This window comes from Galleria mellonella, unplaced genomic scaffold (genome assembly GCF_026898425.1).
Source record: "Galleria mellonella isolate WM207_F2 unplaced genomic scaffold, CSIRO_AGI_GalMel_v1 utg537, whole genome shotgun sequence".
Taxonomy (NCBI): Eukaryota; Metazoa; Arthropoda; class Insecta; order Lepidoptera; family Pyralidae; genus Galleria; species Galleria mellonella.
Genome location: NW_026442112.1, coordinates 2153253 through 2172007, shown reverse-complemented (window position 1 = coordinate 2172007; position 18755 = coordinate 2153253). Strand labels below are relative to the sequence as shown.

Here is an 18755-nt window from a genome sequence, read left to right as displayed (position 1 = left end):
GAACTATAATAGAAGGTAAGATAGAAGGAAGGAGGGGGAGAGGGAGACCGAGACATAGTTACATCAGGCAGATCAAGGAAGGAGTTGGTGTCGTGTCGTATCAAGAGGTGAAGAGACTCGCTGAAAACCGTAGTGAGTGGCAAGAGCTCCACCGACAAGAGCGCAGCTCTTAAATAGGATAGATAGATAGGTTAAGTCCATGTGTCCTCTACGACGTTATTATATTATATTGAAGGAGAGGGAATTGTAACTAACAGAGATTAGAAGCTCCATTGCTAGCAATATACTATATCAGGTTGACTTCCAAGCGGTCCCCCTTGAAATTGCCATGATAAGTATTAATAATAATTCTCTCTGGCTTCTATATTAGCCATACCGCGTGATCCCAACATAGGGCCACCCCTTCCTTTCCTGTGGGTGTCATAAGAGGCGACTAAGGAAATTTAATAGTCATGGAATGGGAAGCAGCGTCCCCCTTAAAACATCACCAAAACCTAATTGCGATTGTCAGCTCGCCTGCCAAGCGTGGCAACTACTGGCAAAACCCTTCTTTTATGGGAGGAACTTATGTTCAGTAGCGGACGGTTTTTTTTAATGGATGATAATGGAATGGTTACCCCGCCTGCGCTATCGGTATACACTGGCGGGGCACCAGTGAGGCATGATAGGTGAGGATAAAGCAAGTCAGTTAGCCCACCGTGACGAATCTAACAGTAAATTAATCACGATGGTTTCCATAGGGAACCACGAGGAGGTCGACCTGACAGGATATATTGCTAGTAATATATCCTGACAGGTCGACCTCCTCGTGGTTCCCCATACTAATCCTCATTACTAAGAATCCCTTCTCCCTCTAGTAGCGGACATTATGATTAATAAAATAATTGATTAAAGTTCAATAGACCTGGAAAGCAGGAAGCAGGTCAGTGATCCCGACGCTGAGGAAACCAGCACTGGAAGCGTCACATCGCGGCCGCTCCGCCAGCCAGTGTCGTCGCTCGTGACCTATTAGGCCCACTTCACGTTGCCATCGCAGTCTAGCAATATATATCAATATAGTAATATTGCGTGTGATCCCGCCATATTATGGGACACTCCTTCCTTTCCCGTAGGTGTCGTAAGAGGCGACTAAGAAAAAGGGCAGCAACGCTTCTCTTTAACCACTTAATGCGAGGGTTTTTCTGTGAAATGAGGTCAACGGGCGCACTGGCGCACGCACTAAATTCGAACGAGCATACAATAAATATACACTAAACTCTATGAAATACAAACGGGCGAGATGGTATCGCTCCAGATAAAAATATAAACATAGTATTTATAAGTGGCTAGAGGTACTCTGGATAGCGCAAATCGGAACACATTTGATACGCGAGAGGGTCTCGTTCGAGATGCTTAAGTGGTTAAACATCACCAAAACCTAATTGCGTTTGCCTATCCGCTTACCAAGCGTGGCAATTACTAGCAAAGCCCTCAAACGGTGAAACCTATATTCAGTAGTGGATAGGATAATGGTCAAGGGATAGGCAGTAGCGTGCCTCTTTATACATCACCAAAGCCTATTGATTGCCAATCTGCCTGCCAATTTCTGTCGTAATATGTTGGGTAGATTCTTAGTTTTATGTACAGTTAACGACTTTAATTTTATCTTGTACTTAGCCTGCTGTACCTTATGCTTTTCCCCATGTCAATTAGAATCAAAAACACTTAAATCAAGACGTGATCCAAGTGTGTACTAAATTTAGTCATATTTATTCATAAAAATGGATTTAGCCGAATATGATTTCTCTAAAAAATTTATTCGCCACTGGGATTCCTGGTGGCATAGTAGTAGTCATCGTCATCCTTATATCAGCCATTATCTGTCCACTGCTGAACATAGACCTCCCCATAGACTGCCGTAAGTCGGTCTCGATCAGGGTCCCGATTCACCTGCATCCACTAACTCTCTGTAATGCTTTTGAGGTTGTTATTTCATCTAGTGGAGGGTCTACGTGAGTCTGTACGGTGCCACTCACAAACCTTTCTTCTTCATCACTTGTCAGTTCTTCGAACTATGTGACTTGCCCATTGACATTTCAGTAGCAATGTTTGTCAACTGTTGCCTTTTTGGTGAACGTAAATCTCAATACACCCAAATTCTGTCAAACATTTTTAAATCATGGCAGAAGTGAGTCTACTTAATCTCGAATTGATATAAAATTTTAATTGGCGCCCAACGTGGGACTATTCACGCATACTTGCAAGTCGTAGTCAGTGATGTGACTTTTGAGGCAATCGAATTGGTATCAAAAAGAAATCATATCGAATAGAAATCGAATACAAAAATTTGATCATAATTCAATCGTGTCAAAAGTTATCCAGCAAAACTCGGATTCTCATAGTTTAACTACATGCTACTCGGATAGAACTTATTTCGTTTTACCTGGACGCTAGAAGATCACGGTAGCCAGAGTGTTTTCTTATTGGTACGCTGACCATAGGTAATCGGAACGCCTCCACTTCCTTCAAGCCACACTTTTCCCGCTCCGTAAACGTTCTGCTAATTATGTCGTATCCTGAACTCTGTTCCACCTATTTTAATTGGAACTTTTATGACTTGGTAAACGATAAGAATAATTTATAAGCTATTAAATATATAATTTATTTATCACTTTTTTTTAAATGGATGATAATGGAATAGTAAACCCGTCTGGGCAATCGCTATGCATGGAAGTAGGTCAGTTGGCCCGTCATGACGAATTCATCGAGATCAATCACGATGGTTTCTAGGGAAAACCACATAGAGGTCATCCTGGCTGAGTATATTACTAGATATATATATTGGTTTGCTAGTCCCCGTTAGTACCAATTCCTTTTCCCTCCACTATTTATCACTTATCATCTATTTATCCATATCCTTTCTACTTTTCCTATCGTTCACCATTCATTATTTAGTGGAGAGAGTCTATTGGCCTGGTTGGTAAGCAATGACGACTGCATTTATACAATTTGCAAACACACTGGAGATTCAGACAGAAAGTGATAAACGTTGACTATAAACATGAACTGTTCCATGGATGCGTATGTGTATTATGATGATACTGCTTTGTTTTTAAAAAGACTTATTTATTTTGGATATTATGATACATATTATGTGTACCTGAAATGCGAAGAGGCCAGTGCGCATGCGTTCAATACCTTCGACGACGCTGAGGTAGGCACGTTCGCCCAACGGCAACAGTTTTCGCTTGTACAACTGCTGTGTCACCGAGTCAGTGCTCTCCTATGTATCCATTATTTTGTTTAATACACTATAGCCTGCAACTTCGTGTGTGTGGATTTTAGTAACAGGTAACCAGCTTCTAAATGGTGTATCAAGATAAAACCTATCACATTGTACCTTAACCTTTCAAGAATGTTCCTGAAGTACTAAGATATAATCTAATTCTAAGTAATGCCTCCAAATTGGTGCAGCAGTGTTTGCGATGTATTGGAACAAATACACAAAAGATGTAAACAAGCTGACGGCCCATCTGATGGAAAGTGGTAATCGTCGCCTATAGATATGAGCAGTACCATGAATATAACAGAGTATACTGTTTCGCCCATGATACCCCCCATGCGTTGCCATTCTTGAGGACTCAGGTGTTATTCCTCTGTACCCAGTAATTGATTCGATGTCAGCTATAATATATCATCGAGAAGTGAACTATTTCACTGGTTTACCTTCTTTTAAAATCCGCACGTACAAAGATATTAATGACTTGTTATCTAACAGAATACTTACAGCGAAGTACACCCGTTTGTAAGTGGTATCTTGGACGCCCATGCTCATTGGCGATCTTGCCAAGTCAGCAATGGTCTGTATGGCATCGCTGGGCGTCTGAAGAATCACCACTATCTTGGCGGAGTACGCGGTGAACGTGAATAATGCCATCATTAGTGCACAGAATATTACTAGGCGTGCTGATGCCAGGTTTGGGGTCCTGTAGAAACCTGCAGTTAAAAATAATATTTAAAAATACAACAAATGAAATAAATCCTTTTAAAGTGAAATCTGGAGTTCGGCATAAAGTAAGCTAGTAGTAATAAGTAAGTACTTACTTCATGACCAAGTCATGAAGTAAGTACTTACTTACTACCTTTGTTTCACATTATCCTATTATGCATTCTCTGATATTCAGCGTTACTTTTAGAATTTGCCTAGAGAACTTATATAGCCTGAGATAAGGGCTGATCTTAACCTACCTGACACCTTAGAGCAATATTTTTAATGATGCCCCTAAAAGAATTGCTTTGTGAGTCGACAGTGCTACTGGTCAGTCCATGGACAGCTTCTCTTAGTGGCACATTCCAACTGCTCAGACAAAAGTATCAACCTGCAGCCTCTCACCTAGGTGTTTCTAAATTCCGCTTGCCCTCGCCTCCTAACGTAGTCAAGAACATAGAAAGATTTTCATTCTTACCCTGCTGGCAAACAGTGCCGATTGCAAAAGTAAACGCTTCAAACGGAGTGAGCAGCGCAAGTTCAGGGTCTGTCTGCTGAAGGCGGTAACCGAGCACAGTAAGAAGTGCCGCCATCACCGTTGTCAATGCAAAAATTGCTGTCCACACTCCGCGACTGAACGGCAGCACAAATACATTTGACACTGCTGATTGGGACGGCTGACGGAACATAAAAGCACCCCTACAAAATGTTTGGTTAAAAAACTGTAAAAAAGGAGATTTTTGGGTAGACAGGCATTTGTAAGTTTCATAATTTAGAATAACGAACAAACTGATGGTTCATGAACATCACAAAATATACCGTAATGCCATTATATGTTGTGACGATACATCTCTCTATCTATATTTGTAATATTTAAATATTGGAAATGAATAAATTAAGTCCATTCCAATATTATACAGACTACATACGCTTTGGAATAAACTACAATATTACGGTAAATAACGGTGACCTAGATTTCTTAATGGATGATAATGTAATGGTAATCCCGCCTGTACTATCGGGATACACCGGCGGGGCACCAGTAAGGGACGATATAGCAGGTCAGTTGGCCCATTGTGATGAATTCATCAAAAATTAACCAGGATGGTTTCCAGGGGGAACCGCGTGAGGTCGACTTGTTAGGGTATATTGCTAGTAATGGGTCTGTTGGATTTTACTACTAACAATCCCTGCCCCCCCCCCCCCTCCCAGTGACCTGGATTAACAAGATGTACTTGTTGCAGTTTCTTAAAAATGTGAATTGGTATCGTATACTTTTTTTTTAATAAACCACGATAATCGAACACAGGCCAATTAAGAAGTCATTTAATGTAAGCCTGGTCGAGAATTGAATCCTTTATTATGTTGGAAGATATACTCGTAAATAGAGAAGATACCTGAGCTCTGCAGTCTCTGAACAGTAATGGAGCACTTTCATGCGATCCTCACGTATGAACATGGAGGTGATGCCGATCTCTGTATCGTTATGTTGAAACAACCCCACAAGACCATTGAAAGTACCATTATGATCTTCCCCATACAAGTCAACTTGCATCATATTGTGTCTGCAAATACACAATAATATTTCAATTAAAAGTAGGTGCTGAGTCGATTTTTTGTAAAAATTTTTTTTTTGCTTTTTGGAATAACCTCCAAGATGTCGACTTACCTGATGGGAAGTGGTAACTGTTATCTATAGACATGAACGACTTTTATAATGTGATATAATACGACTTTTGCATTGCTATTCCTTTAAATTAAGATGTTATAATACCGTGTGGTCACAACATAGAATGGGCTACCCCTTCCTTGTTCGTGTGTGTCGTATGAAGCGACTAAGAGAACTGAATGGTCGAGGGATGAGTAGTAGTGTCCCTCTTAAAACGTCACGAAAGCCTAACTGCGGTTGCCAACTACTGGCAAAACCCACTTATGGGGGAGGCCTATGTTCAGCAGTGGACAGTTAATGGGGATGATGATGGGGAAGATGTTATGCCTTCGTATCCTGTATTATTTCTCCTTTCAAACTGAAAGATTAAAATGCAAAGACAGCTATTCATCAGCAGAATTGAGAATTGTGCAGAGCGGAATTCAAGCTAAAGACTTTGCATAAAAGTTTTCCTCTAATAGCCTAATGGTAATAAAATCTTACAGTAGCCTATTGAAGGCCTGTACGCAAGTATACAATCACGTTGTCGAACATTAGAGCATGACGATCTTGTTTCATATTAGCCAATAATCACACTGTCATATCGCAGCCTTCAAATCCGAAGACAGTTTGAAGCAAACTGCTTGATTGTGACAGAAATAGATGAGATTAAAGGCTATGAATAATAATAATTATTGTTAATAAGAGAGATTTGTAAAAGATATTATATAAACACTTTTTTTAACTGTAACATTTCACAAATTTGACATGACTTAGTTGCAGTGTGCCTACCTAAAATGTAAATCTTCAGCACATAAATTTAATAAGGGATACGTAAACTTGGGAAAAGTGTCGATGTGACGGGTCGTCAAGTCCGACCAGCCTTTGAAATGCTGCGGTTGTGATATCTGAAATACGAAACAAAATTAATAAGCTCATTTTATTATCCTCCTCTCATAGAGGGATCCGTGCCCAAGACGTTAAAAGTTTTAGTTACCTTCAAAATTACTTTTTGGAAGTTATTCTTATTACATAGTTAATTAGATATAACCACAGATCTAAACCTTTTTGGTATATATATAAAGCACGTTTTATTATTGCTTCTTGGTGTTTTCAACCGACTTAAAAAAAGGTGGTTCCCAATTAGGTTGTATTTTTTTTGTTTGTTACCTCATTACTTGTTTTTTTTTTTTTAATGGAACACAATATTAAATTACATCAGCTTGATTGTATGTTTTGGATGGAGAAAGACATTGGCTTGCTTTTATCTCGGTCAATTTACATGTTCCGACCGCGGAGATGAATTATATTCTCTTCTGATTCACTTGGAAAAAGCCATTGTTATAAAGTTTCAGGTCATCTTTTTTTACAACACAGGGGGCAAACGAGCATGCGGCTCACCTGATGGTAAGGGACTACCGCTGTCCATGATCACTTACAACACCAACGGCATTGCAGGTGTGTAACTGGTAGTTAGCTAGTGAATAAGTAATTAAGGATTATAATAGATACACATACTCGTAATTTATACCTAATTTATTTAATACTCGTGACAAAGCCGTGAATCGCGCTCATGAATAAAGGCTTCTATTGCATTTGAAACTAATTGAGTTTCCCCGTATTTAAAACGTGAGTAAAGCCGATATAAATAATTCATTATCATATCAGCCTTTAACTGTCCACTGCTGAACATGTCTCCCCTTGGGGGATTTGCCAGTAGTTACCACGCTTGGCAGGTGGATTGGCAATCGCAGTTAGGCTTTAGAAATGTTTTAAGAAGGACGCTGTTCCCCATTCATCGCCCTCCTTTAGTCGCTCCTTACGACATCCACATGAAAAGAAGGGGTGGCTTATTCTATACCGGGACTACACGGCTATATAAATAATTACAACACACAATTTATACTTACAATAGTAGCAGATTTTAAAAACACATTCTTCAAATCCTTTCTCCTAGTCACAGCAGTTTGTTGTTGTGCCCAGAATGTCTCCAATTCTTTCAGACCGATATTTTTGTTCAGTTCCAAGTGAGTAGTTACGAGTGACTGATCAGCCTTGATCCTGTACACGTCTACCAACGCGTCGGGAGTAGACCAAGTGACGTCAGCATCAGGCAAGATGTTCGAATTCAGAAGATGATTTTCCATAGTAGAAATGTTATAAGGCGAATCGTGAGATAAGAGCCATGTATAGCGGTGATTGAATGCACGGGTAGACGATGCCTTTATAAAAAAAAATAGATAGTATATTTGAGTATTTATGTAATTCTAAACGTTTTTCTTTATGAAACATAGAATGGCAAACAAGCTGACGACCTACCTGATGTAAAGTGGTAACCGTCGCCTATAGACATGAGCAGTACCATGGACATAACAGAGTATACTGTTTCGCCCATGATACCCCCATGCGTTGCCATTCCTGAGGACTCAGGTGTTATTCCTTTGTACCAAGTAAATTTACGCCATATCCCACCCTTCAAATCAAACCAAATACGGCCATACAAACACAACTGTTTCACGGTTGAAACACAAATAGGACAGAGATGTCCAAGCAAACGACTTTTGTACAAAGTCTCCTTCTGGTAAACTGATAATTGCCAACAGATACCAGCTTATTTCTAATAATTACTATGGTAGATATTAATTACTAATTACTATTTTTTTACGTAGTTTATTTTTTACACAACTTACATCCATATTAAGGTTTCTTCAACGTTGGCAACGTGTACTGATAATGATAAAGGTCATAGCCCATCTGATGGAAAGTGGTAACTCTCGCCAATAGACATGCACGGCACTATGGAGCATGCTTTGCACTTTTTGAGAACTTTGGTTATACGCCTTCGTAGCCTGTAACTTGAAAGCGATAACTTGCCTTTTAAGCGTAAACAATTATGAAAGAAAAGCTAGTCAACGGCAGAAACGCAAATAGGACAGAGAACACAAGCAAACTACTTTTGTACAGTTTCTCTGTGGTAAAGATACTATAATAAATATATAGGTAATTTTATGCCGTACTTGAATTAATAACTGGTCGATGTTATAGCAATTAACGTCCAGAAATACACCTTCTCGGTATACATCATATGCTGGCAGTTCAGGCAATTTTTCCAAGTCTCCAACACGCAATCTGAAGCCCCATTGAGAAGCCTTGCGATGCAGTTCCAGCAAATCAACTAAATAATAGGTAAGACCAAATAGCTTCTTCGTTTTCAGTTTAAGTATATTTACTTTTTTTGTCTAATAATAAATAATGTCTAAGTATATAAAAAAATATAATGTCGCCATGTGGTCCCAGTATAGAATGGTCTACCCCTTCCTTTCCTGTGGGTTTCAAAGCGACAGAGGAAACTTAATGGTCGAAAAATAGGCAGCAACGTTCCTCTTAAAATATCACCAGTCTAACTGATGTTGCCAATCCATCTGCTAAGCATGGCAACTACTGGCAAACAGAATAGGGGAAGGTTTATGTTCAGCAGTGGACAGTTAACGGGTGATAACATATCACCCGTATATATAGTAGTATATATAGTATATACATAGTGTATAAAAAAATCCCATGTCACAATGTTCATCAACGCTAATCTCAGAAACGACTCGACCAATTTTAATAAATTTTTGTAATTGTGTATTATTTGCTCCAACTTGAGAGGTAGGAGAACTTTATTTCGATTAATAATAAAAAATATTCTTATGGACTTTTCAACTACTTTTACTATAAAAAGCCTTAAGCCCCATGGTTTTCAGCTAAATAAGTAACTATAAAGACAATTTCTGCACCCAATTTTGGCATGTGTAATGTAGCGTGATCGTATATATAAATTAGTATGTACATTTAGATTAATATGTATGTGAGCCGTAATAAAAGTTAATATTATTATTTTACCTGGACTCCAACACAAAAACATAGACAAATACGCGATGTTTTTGCTCGCAAAGAACGTCAATATAAAATTGATATCCATTCTCGATAAACTAACGCTGAATGCACGTTAAGTTTCCGGGACTGATTTTTAAACATCGATGTGCAATCATACATTCATACGGATTATCGTAATTTGAGTTAACCAGCCATTAGCGGTAATATCGATATTTGCTCAGCAATTCAACTGAAACAACCTTACTCATTTGTATTCTAAAGTAGAATGTTTTAAATGTTGAGTAATAACGACCTTGATGAAACGAATACTGGTAGGATGTTGCTTTGAGTGAATGAAGTCGTGAGTTTGATTTCTTTAAAGTCAATTGTTCCAAGTAGGCTCGAGTCTGATTCTATTCCCAAATATTCGGTGTCTGTTTTTTCTAAAAAAAGATATACCGGAGGGAGACTTTGTACAAAAGTCGATTGCTTGGGTACCTCTATCTCATTTATGTTTCTACCGTGAAGCAGTTGTGTTTGCATGGCTGTTTCGATTTGAAGGGTGGAAATGGCGTGAATTTACAGGGTACACAGGCATAACACCTGGGTCCTCGAGAATGGCAGTGCATGGAGGGTATCATGGGCGAAACAGTACACTCTGTTATGTCCGTAGTACTGCTCATGTCTATAAGCGACGGTTACCACTTTCCATCAGGTGGGCCGTCAGCTTGTTTGCCATTCTAAGTTGCATAAAAAAAGTCTGAGAATCAGACAAATAACTCGATATTAAGTACTCTCTTGACCGACTACGTCTCTTAGTTATATGTAAATAAAGTATATAAATAATGTATAGTCATAGATAAAAGAATATTTTTACGGTATGATCTAATAAGAATAGACTCTCTATAACTTGAATGACCTTTAGGTTGGCCTTTAGTAGTCGAATTACTGATTACTCGAATGATTAAGTTTTGGCCCTGCATACTTGTTTGGTATCTATGTGTAGGGATGCAAATAAACATTAAAATATTATATTTTTTACTGCAGATAACAGACATCCAAAATTATTAGTAGATTATAAATTGAAAGTTACGGTTATAGTTAGCTCTGATGTTAGGTTTTATACTAGTATAATTTTAAAAAAAGCAGGGTATATATCAATGTTTCTAGGTAATCATATCTACAATAAAACCTCTATACGTGAATATGAGGATGACAAAAACTACAATAAGTCAACAAATTATAAATATATTTTGTTCTATCTATAAACTTTCTATATAACGGTCGAACAGACGTCGGGCTGCGTGAACAGGTCCGTGTAGTTAACGAGCAGGAACAAGAGCAGCGAGCCGATCGCCGAACCGAGCTGCGTGGCCACGCCGCACGCCCGCATGCCACGCGCGCCGCCGCCACGTGCCCACCCGTACACCCACATGCGAGCGTACGACACCACAGCCAGCACGCACACCCATGACAAAACCTGTCAATAAAAAAGAAAGGAATCTGTTTAAAAATATTTAAAAAAAGAACTTTTATAATGTAATCCGCCATTTTGTCGATGCAGAAATTTTAAAAAATGTCAATCTATTAATCACTTGTATGCCAAATAACAGCAAAACAGCGATTTAAACTAATTTTTTTTTATAATATCATCACATTATTGAAAGACGGGCTTTTTCCCAGATTAAAAAAAAAAAAACTTTATATAACGTAACTATATAAATAAATTATAGATTGATTAAAGAAAAGATACCATTTGTAACAACATTTATTTTATTGGTACCTTTCAACTTTTAAGCTATGCATTTTATCAGGGCTGTTGTGGCGGAGTTCATTTAAAAAATATTGAGTACTACATATTGTCACCAGAATTAAAGGTATATGAAAAATTTTATCAAAATCAGAAGGAAGTGGTACTAATTCAGCTTGCAAGGTTTAACCTAAACTAAAATACGAAGTTAAAAGAAAGATTATAAAATTGACTATGCTCTATCTGAGAGAGAAAACCAGAAACATGACACCAGCGTGCATGCATTAGACAAATTAAAAGTGAATAAAGCAAGAGATACATATAGAAAAAGAGGCCTTTAGTACTCGGTTCTCTAACAAGAGAGTTGGCCTTGAAATACTTCTCTATTTGTAGTTGTTCTACTAGTACATAGAGGATAAAAGCTTTTCTAATACCAATATGCAGTATTTTGCGATAACATTTTACAAATGCTAAGTGCATAACAATAATACTAACGACTAAAGCTTCACCGCTGGTCTGATGCTGCAGAGGTGGTGACGGGCTCATCACAGCCGTGGTCAAAATGTAGACGAATGGCACCACAGCCACCGACAGCATCGCTGCGAGTGCCTTGCTAGGTACCGGCGGCAGCCACACGCCGGCCAGGCACGCCATCGGGTTAGCGCTAGTACCCAGCGCCACCGCCAGATGGTACGCTCGCGTTCCGTACGGCATGCACGAGTACGACTGCACCGATGGCAATACGCCGTTTGACAGCGCATTCAGAACCGCCATCAGCAATAGAATCGACACCCATTTCGGATGCAGGAGCGAGTACTGCTGTACTGCTTCCTCATCTTTCACTGCAGCCGTCAGGGACACTCTTTCCGACGCAAATATTCTAGTGCTATCTATAATTGTGAAGCTTAATAAACTAGCAATTGAAAGGACTCCGAGTACGAGCATAAACACTGTGGAGTCGAATCGCGCTGGCGGATACACAGGTATCGTAAAGTTCCCGGAGGGTACGCACTCCGGCTCTCCACCTACGCCCTGTATGAGCGATAAGATACTTGGTATAAATCCACTCAATCCCTCCCCAACTAAATAGGTAGCTAAGTAGATCTCCCGGAAATACCTTAAGTACGGGTAAAATAATACTGAACTAGTACAGCCTACGAGACCGGCGAAGAACGTTAACGATAGGAATGCCATGGAGCGTTCTGTGTTGCCGACTGTCGCTGTCTTCGTGTATAGGAACGCATTGAGAATGAGAGCTAATGCACCAATCATTAATAGTCCATATATGTAGGTTGCATCCTTAACCCTCGTAAATATACGCCGTAATAAAGCGTAGAGTAGGAGGCCAATGTTAGCGATTTGTACGGCCACAGTCATAGAAGCTGGTAAGGCCCAGCCCTCGGGCAGCCTTTCGACGAGTAGTGGCAGCTGCACGTACAGGCCGTTGATGCCGAGCCAGGTGCCCATGCCCCAGCACGCCATGAGGACGTCCAACAGGACGCGTCTCTGTGTCGCCATCATTTTGACCGCGATGTTTCCGTTTTCACTCAAACAGGGTGAACGCGCCGTCTCCTCGTTGAGCCTGTGTGTAAATCGAAATTTAGAAACAAATGAAATAGAACTTTGAATGCTAATTAAATAATAATTAAGTATAATTCCTTTATAAGGTTATGCGCATGAGTTCGCCTGTTCTGGTACTCTTAGGCGCTATGTCAATTATTATACTATTTAATTATAATTAATAAACAATCCAACGTTATTGTATTACAAATACTGCATTTGTCATTGTTTCACGTAGCACCTAGGTTTATCTTCAAAAGCTAAATTTGCATACCTTGTAACTCCGTCAGGAAAATCGACTTTTAGCTTATTATGAGTAGATCAAAAAGTATAAAAAATAAGTACATTTTTGTTTACAAAGTATGCAAAAACCGATGCTATATTGCAAAATATTTTTTCAACGTAAAATATTTATTACCATTCTGTGCATATGTATTGTTTATTTTATATTGTCACTAGAGGTAACACAAATGGCGTCAGAACATTTTCACATTTTACAATATGTCATCCTATTTATAAAATTGTAAACAAATTGTTTTCCAGTTTAGATGTTTTATCACAGAACGTGTATTGGTTGTTTTTATATTAGCTTAAATGTATTATTTATAATAATATTTTTATCAATATCACATACTAAAAGATAATGTAAAGAAAGGTGTCGCGCGTATCACAAAACACATGCACATTTCACCGAGTTAGTTACTAAACTGATATAGAAGTACAAATGTAATTGTATCTTTACAATGGTGGCATAAAATTCTTTATTATCATCTATTAATTCGTAATCTATGTTCATACATATGTATGATATAATACAAGATCACTGATAGGTGGTAACTAACTGGTAAATTATAACACGACATCATAAAGATAACATGTGTTTATTAAATTCTAAGTTACATTGTTGTAATGTTTTTACTATGAATAAATTAAGACATGTTGCCATAGTTTAGATAAGAACGTATTGTGTTATTAAACGACTTTCGTGTTACATGAATTCGTCTTTTTTTATTAAAATTCTGGTACGTATTCTATTTGAGAACTTCTTTTTACATGAAATCGCCTTTTTACTTGAAATTGTTGCATGTATTTTATGTAAAATATATATTTGGAATTATTATTTTTAAATGCTTTAATATCTGAAACGTAACACTGATCAATTCATTTTTATTTACTTTAGTTCTTGCTTACTATAATGGTATATATAGCTAAATTCAGTTGAATCTATAACCTGGATTCATCTGAATTTAGAATATATAATTAGGAAAAAATATCTAGTATTTCTTATCAAATGTTGTTTAGTGACCAAGCAAATTTTAATTCATTACTAATTTAATTTATAGAGTATTTATATTAATTAATTTATAAGAATTGGTTACTATTTTATTTAGTTTGAATCGAAGCATTTGATTGTTTCTGCCTAAATGGGAGACAACAGATATGTATGTATGTATGTAAATAATCTAATACTCCGTACATTTATTACTGACATACCGGATGACAGTTCATAGTTTTAGCCACGGAGAAAAAATTTGTAGAATGCTATATATATTTGTATCCATAATTTGGATTCAACTGAATTTAAAATATATAATTTTTTTTTTTAATTAATAATAGTTTCAATAAAAATTGATTAATATTTCATTTAGTTGTACTGAAACAAACTATATATTTAGCAAAATCCTTTTTTTTTTAATTTGGCTAATTATATGAACGAATATTGATATTGTTATATTGCTTATGTTACTAATACTATATTAGAATGGTAGAAGCCACCTAACCCAGCTATGATGAAAAGTAAATTAAAAAATTGATGAATGTGCAAATTGTGAATAATGTAAAAAGCTATAGTCCCAATGCTACTCCACATACGTCTAACGTCCTACATAAAATATAAAGTATTAGCATAGTAATCTTTTTTATAATTCTTAGAAAACCATGCGCGTAATGTGAAATGTTTCCTATTAAGCAATTTTGACTCGTATTACGTTTCCTTTTCGAGTAATAATGGAATGGTTGACGAAAATAAACAATTTTAATTATCAAAATAATGTCTAATTATTGCATTAGAACATTGATCAACTAAGAATGGACACAAATCTATCGCTCATATGGCATTCATTTCGTTATTTTTTTTAATTATAATACTTTTACTTACTACTTTTTTCTAACAAAAATTTCATATTTTACAATGATTAATAAGAAACACATTGCATGAATACTGTATATAGAATGAAACTGAAATCATTAACGACCTTTTAAATTATCTACCAGTCCAGTGAAACTGAACACTTTCAACCGATTTCCAAATTCAAGATCTCAATTCTGTTGTATTTTTTACTTTTGTTACCTCGTAACTCCGTCAGTTCTAAATCGATTTGGAAAATACTTTTTTTTTTATCTAAGAGAATAGACTTACAGATTGGTCTTATAGAACTTTTATCAAAAACGGGTCTAGCAGTTTAGTTTTTAAATTAAATTAGTTGGTATTTCCACAATCGAAGTCGGTTTTTTTTTATGAACCACAACCTTAAATTTTTCTTTGAGAAACATGGTTCGAAAAAGAATAAAAAATATTTACATTTCCATTCTAGTAAATAAACAACTGAAACCACTATATTAATATACTTTCATAATATAATACAAGTACAGTGTGTCCAGAGAGATAAACTTTTCATGTCGTTTTTGTATGCCTGTTTTTCATCCATCTTTAGGAAAAATGAATCTACAGAACACCCCTTTAAAAGCACGCTACCGACTTCAGTTCCGCCATGAAGTGTGGGTTATGAAAAAGCTGCAGTGTTACCTACCTGTCAGGTGCGAGTGATGGTGCCATAGTAGTGCGCCGGCGATGGCGGGGCGGCGCACGCGTCGCCCGCGCCACACCATCCTCACCTCACCTAACACGTTACCACGCATGTTAGCTGCACACAGTACCGGCCTTAGGGGTGGTTTAAGAGAGGCGACGAGGTCTAGGAGGGGCATCATAGAACCAACAAAGATTTTTATCAAATTCAATTAATTCTTTGCAGGGATTAATAAAGAGTTCCCATTTATTCATTAGTTTTTTGACACGCCATCAAAAACTTGACCAGAGAGTTTATTACCAACTTTTTAAAACTTGACAGGTTTAGGTCATGTGTTCACAAACTAGCCTGTTTTGGTTTTTGTAGAACAGCTTTTTTATTCTGTGTCAAAGTTTAAGCGTTCGTAACAAGCCCAAGTAGCCAGGGACGTCAAGTAGGCTAAGGCCAGTCCTGGATGAATAACTACTACCACTTTTACTATCAATACATATAGCAAACGTTACACTTGTTTGCAATCCTGTGTTTTCCTACCAGAGGCGTAGCATAGACCAAATGATAGTGCTTACATAAATTAAATTATAAACTATTGCATATAAGCTGTTAAAGCATAAGACCTTGAAAAAAAATGAATTCTTTAAAAAACTAGTCTTTGACCAAACATTTATTAGTATTGATATTCTAATAAAAGTCTGGTCCAAGTTCCTGCCACATGAAGACTTTATTGCATTTAATAGGTACGCCATTTGCATAGTGACTATAGGTTTAACAATAATTGTGTAACGAACAAACAGACTCACTTTCATACACATAATATTATGCAACATATTAACTGTTTGTATCGCATATCCTGTGTAGTGAACTATCTGATTAGATAAGCTTAGTTATATCATTTGTTTAGTAAGGTGACATCTTAACAGTACATTGAACTCAATATTATTAAAATGAATAGTGCCTTATTCCTACAATCTTTAAATTAAGTAGAATTAATTTATATATGTAAATTTTCATTCAAGATGTGATTTTAGTACTTTCATATATTTATTTTATTATTTATTTTACACACTTACTTATTATTTACACTTTTTTTATCACTTATTTATTTTTTTATCACTTATTGCATCATTTATAAAATAGTAAATACATTTAATATTTACATATATTGTTTTATTCAAGTTCAAAATTAAGAAAAACTATTATGACTGACACAGTATTCTCAGTAATGTCATGATACTGTTTAAGTTTATAGGTTTTTATTTAAGTTAAGCATATTTAAGTTAACACTTTCCATCAGGTAGACTGTAAGCCTGTGTTTGCCATTTTTAGTTGTATAAAAAAGTAATTTATTTCCAAAACCATTAGATTAAATAAAAACCAACTTTATTCAATTGGCCTTGTGTTAAATTGGAAGCAATTGTGAGACAATCAATATGGAACAGTTTGATATGAGACAATGGCACAACACATAAACATAACTGCTACATACACTATGAACTGCTACATAGAGCAACACTACGATTGTGTTATGGCATATTGTTGACATTACAGTCTGTTCAAGATTTTTTTTTTATGTTTGTTAGTTTGTAACAAACAAATTCAAAAATTATTCAAAGCAATTTTGAAAATTCTTTTACTTATAAAAAGCTTTATTATCAACAACTAACATAGGATACATTAAAAAAACTAGAGATATATGCTACAATTAAAATAATATATTATTATTTGTAATATTAATACATATTAATAATAATAAATCAAAACACCAAAAATTTGCTTATTAAAGCTAATATAAAATACTAATCATCTCTATATCTCTCATCCCATGCGAAGCTGGGACAGGGAACTAGTATTGTATATAGTCTGCTAAAGTTCAATAAAGTCCTCCAGAACCGAATACATTTAGAAAACAATAGAAACATATTTTGAAGTGCAATTATAATTACATTATAGAAAAAACAATAGAGTAAGATTAAATTATTTGTAATATCAACATAAATGTTGAAAAGGCAATCACCATAACTATATACCAAGCAAGATGATACTACATTGTTAAAAAACCGCTAGTTTTAACATGTTAAAGACAGCATGTCAACTGGCGGATCACTCTGCAACATCATTACAGGACCACATGCTCATAGGTGGGCACACAACATGTTTTACTTGTAGATCGTTTATACACCGATGAGCTTGATAACAATTTATGTACAGTAGTCAATATGTCGCTCTCTCGAAGAGATACTGTATGTAGCGGACTTTGTTAATTTCACTTAGAATTATTGTACACTAAAAAAATATAAAAAAATTATATATGCAATTTACAATAAAAAAAAATGACAGTCAATATGTAAGAAATACGATTTTATAATGCGGTCTTCAACGTGTTAATACCCATAAAAAAGTTGCTCTATTCACATGCTGCTATATAGCAAAGGCTGATGTAATAAGGTTTATTTAGTTAAAACATGTGATGAAAATCAATGATATAACAACACGAATGAAAAAATTAGACGCTCACCTTGTATGATCCATAGTAGATCTATCTATGGAATATCTAGCACCACGGTCTCCCTCAAGTCGAATGAAACATCAAAGTGCAAAGTTTTCTTTTAAAGAAACGAAGACTTGCGCCTAATTACATCACTTTTTAATATCAACCTCTAAATACATAAAAGTTGTACATATCGTTAATTAACTGCTCAAGTTTAATTTAATACTTATTAATGATAATAAAAATGGTAATTATGTAAATATTCAGAATTTCATTATTAATTATAGTTCTACTAGGTATAACTTGTCTTAAATATTATATATGTGAATAAACTTCAATAATATTCTTTACAACGTTATTTTAAATTTATATAAAAAAATAAAAGTCTACTATAATTTCGTGAATTACATTTAATTTAAATAACATTTAACACATGAGAGACTAGAATTCTTTTTCAACCACGGTACAGCTGATTTGACACTGTCACTGTCAGACGCCACTGTCAATCAATCTAGATATTTCGATTCGGAGCAAAGAACAAGGAATTACGTAGAAGGAGTGATAAAATTGTCAATCTTTGCAAAATTTATACGGCCGTATAGTCCTACTAAATTCAGATACAAACTATTTGCATATTTTCTATATAAACTGTGTCAGATATATAATCTAGTAATGTAAAA

The 18755-nt window shown here is 36.1% G+C and overlaps 2 protein-coding genes across 7 annotated transcripts; both read right to left on the bottom strand.

The window, feature by feature from the left end:
* Positions 1 to 895: 895 nt before the first annotated feature.
* LOC113520933 (ionotropic receptor 75a) lies at positions 896 to 9759 on the bottom strand. The gene is made up of 10 exons (XM_052898743.1): positions 9501 to 9759; positions 8633 to 8790; positions 7526 to 7837; positions 6408 to 6523; positions 5365 to 5532; positions 4446 to 4666; positions 3767 to 3975; positions 3140 to 3262; positions 2423 to 2571; positions 896 to 1037 (listed from the first exon to the last, which is right to left on the bottom strand). Exons 1-10 carry the CDS (start codon positions 9577 to 9579, stop codon positions 896 to 898), a joined length of 1677 nt encoding a protein of 558 aa, XP_052754703.1. The 5' UTR covers positions 9580 to 9759.
* A 946-nt stretch (positions 9760 to 10705) lies between these two features.
* Positions 10706 to 18554, bottom strand: LOC113512398 (solute carrier family 52, riboflavin transporter, member 3-B). 6 transcript variants are annotated; one of them, XM_026896278.3, is made up of 4 exons: positions 18103 to 18554; positions 15594 to 15683; positions 11719 to 12805; positions 10706 to 10953 (listed from the first exon to the last, which is right to left on the bottom strand). In XM_026896278.3, exons 2-4 carry the CDS (start codon positions 15617 to 15619, stop codon positions 10747 to 10749), a joined length of 1320 nt encoding a protein of 439 aa, XP_026752079.2. In that variant the 5' UTR covers positions 15620 to 15683; positions 18103 to 18554; the 3' UTR covers positions 10706 to 10746. The 6 variants fall into 6 exon arrangements, with proteins under 6 accessions (XP_026752079.2, XP_026752080.2, XP_031770769.2 ...); XM_026896279.3 differs by lacking the exon at positions 15594 to 15683; XM_031914909.2 differs by lacking the exon at positions 18103 to 18554 and having other exon boundaries at positions 15594 to 15707.
* Between the last annotated feature and the right edge of the window lie 201 nt (positions 18555 to 18755).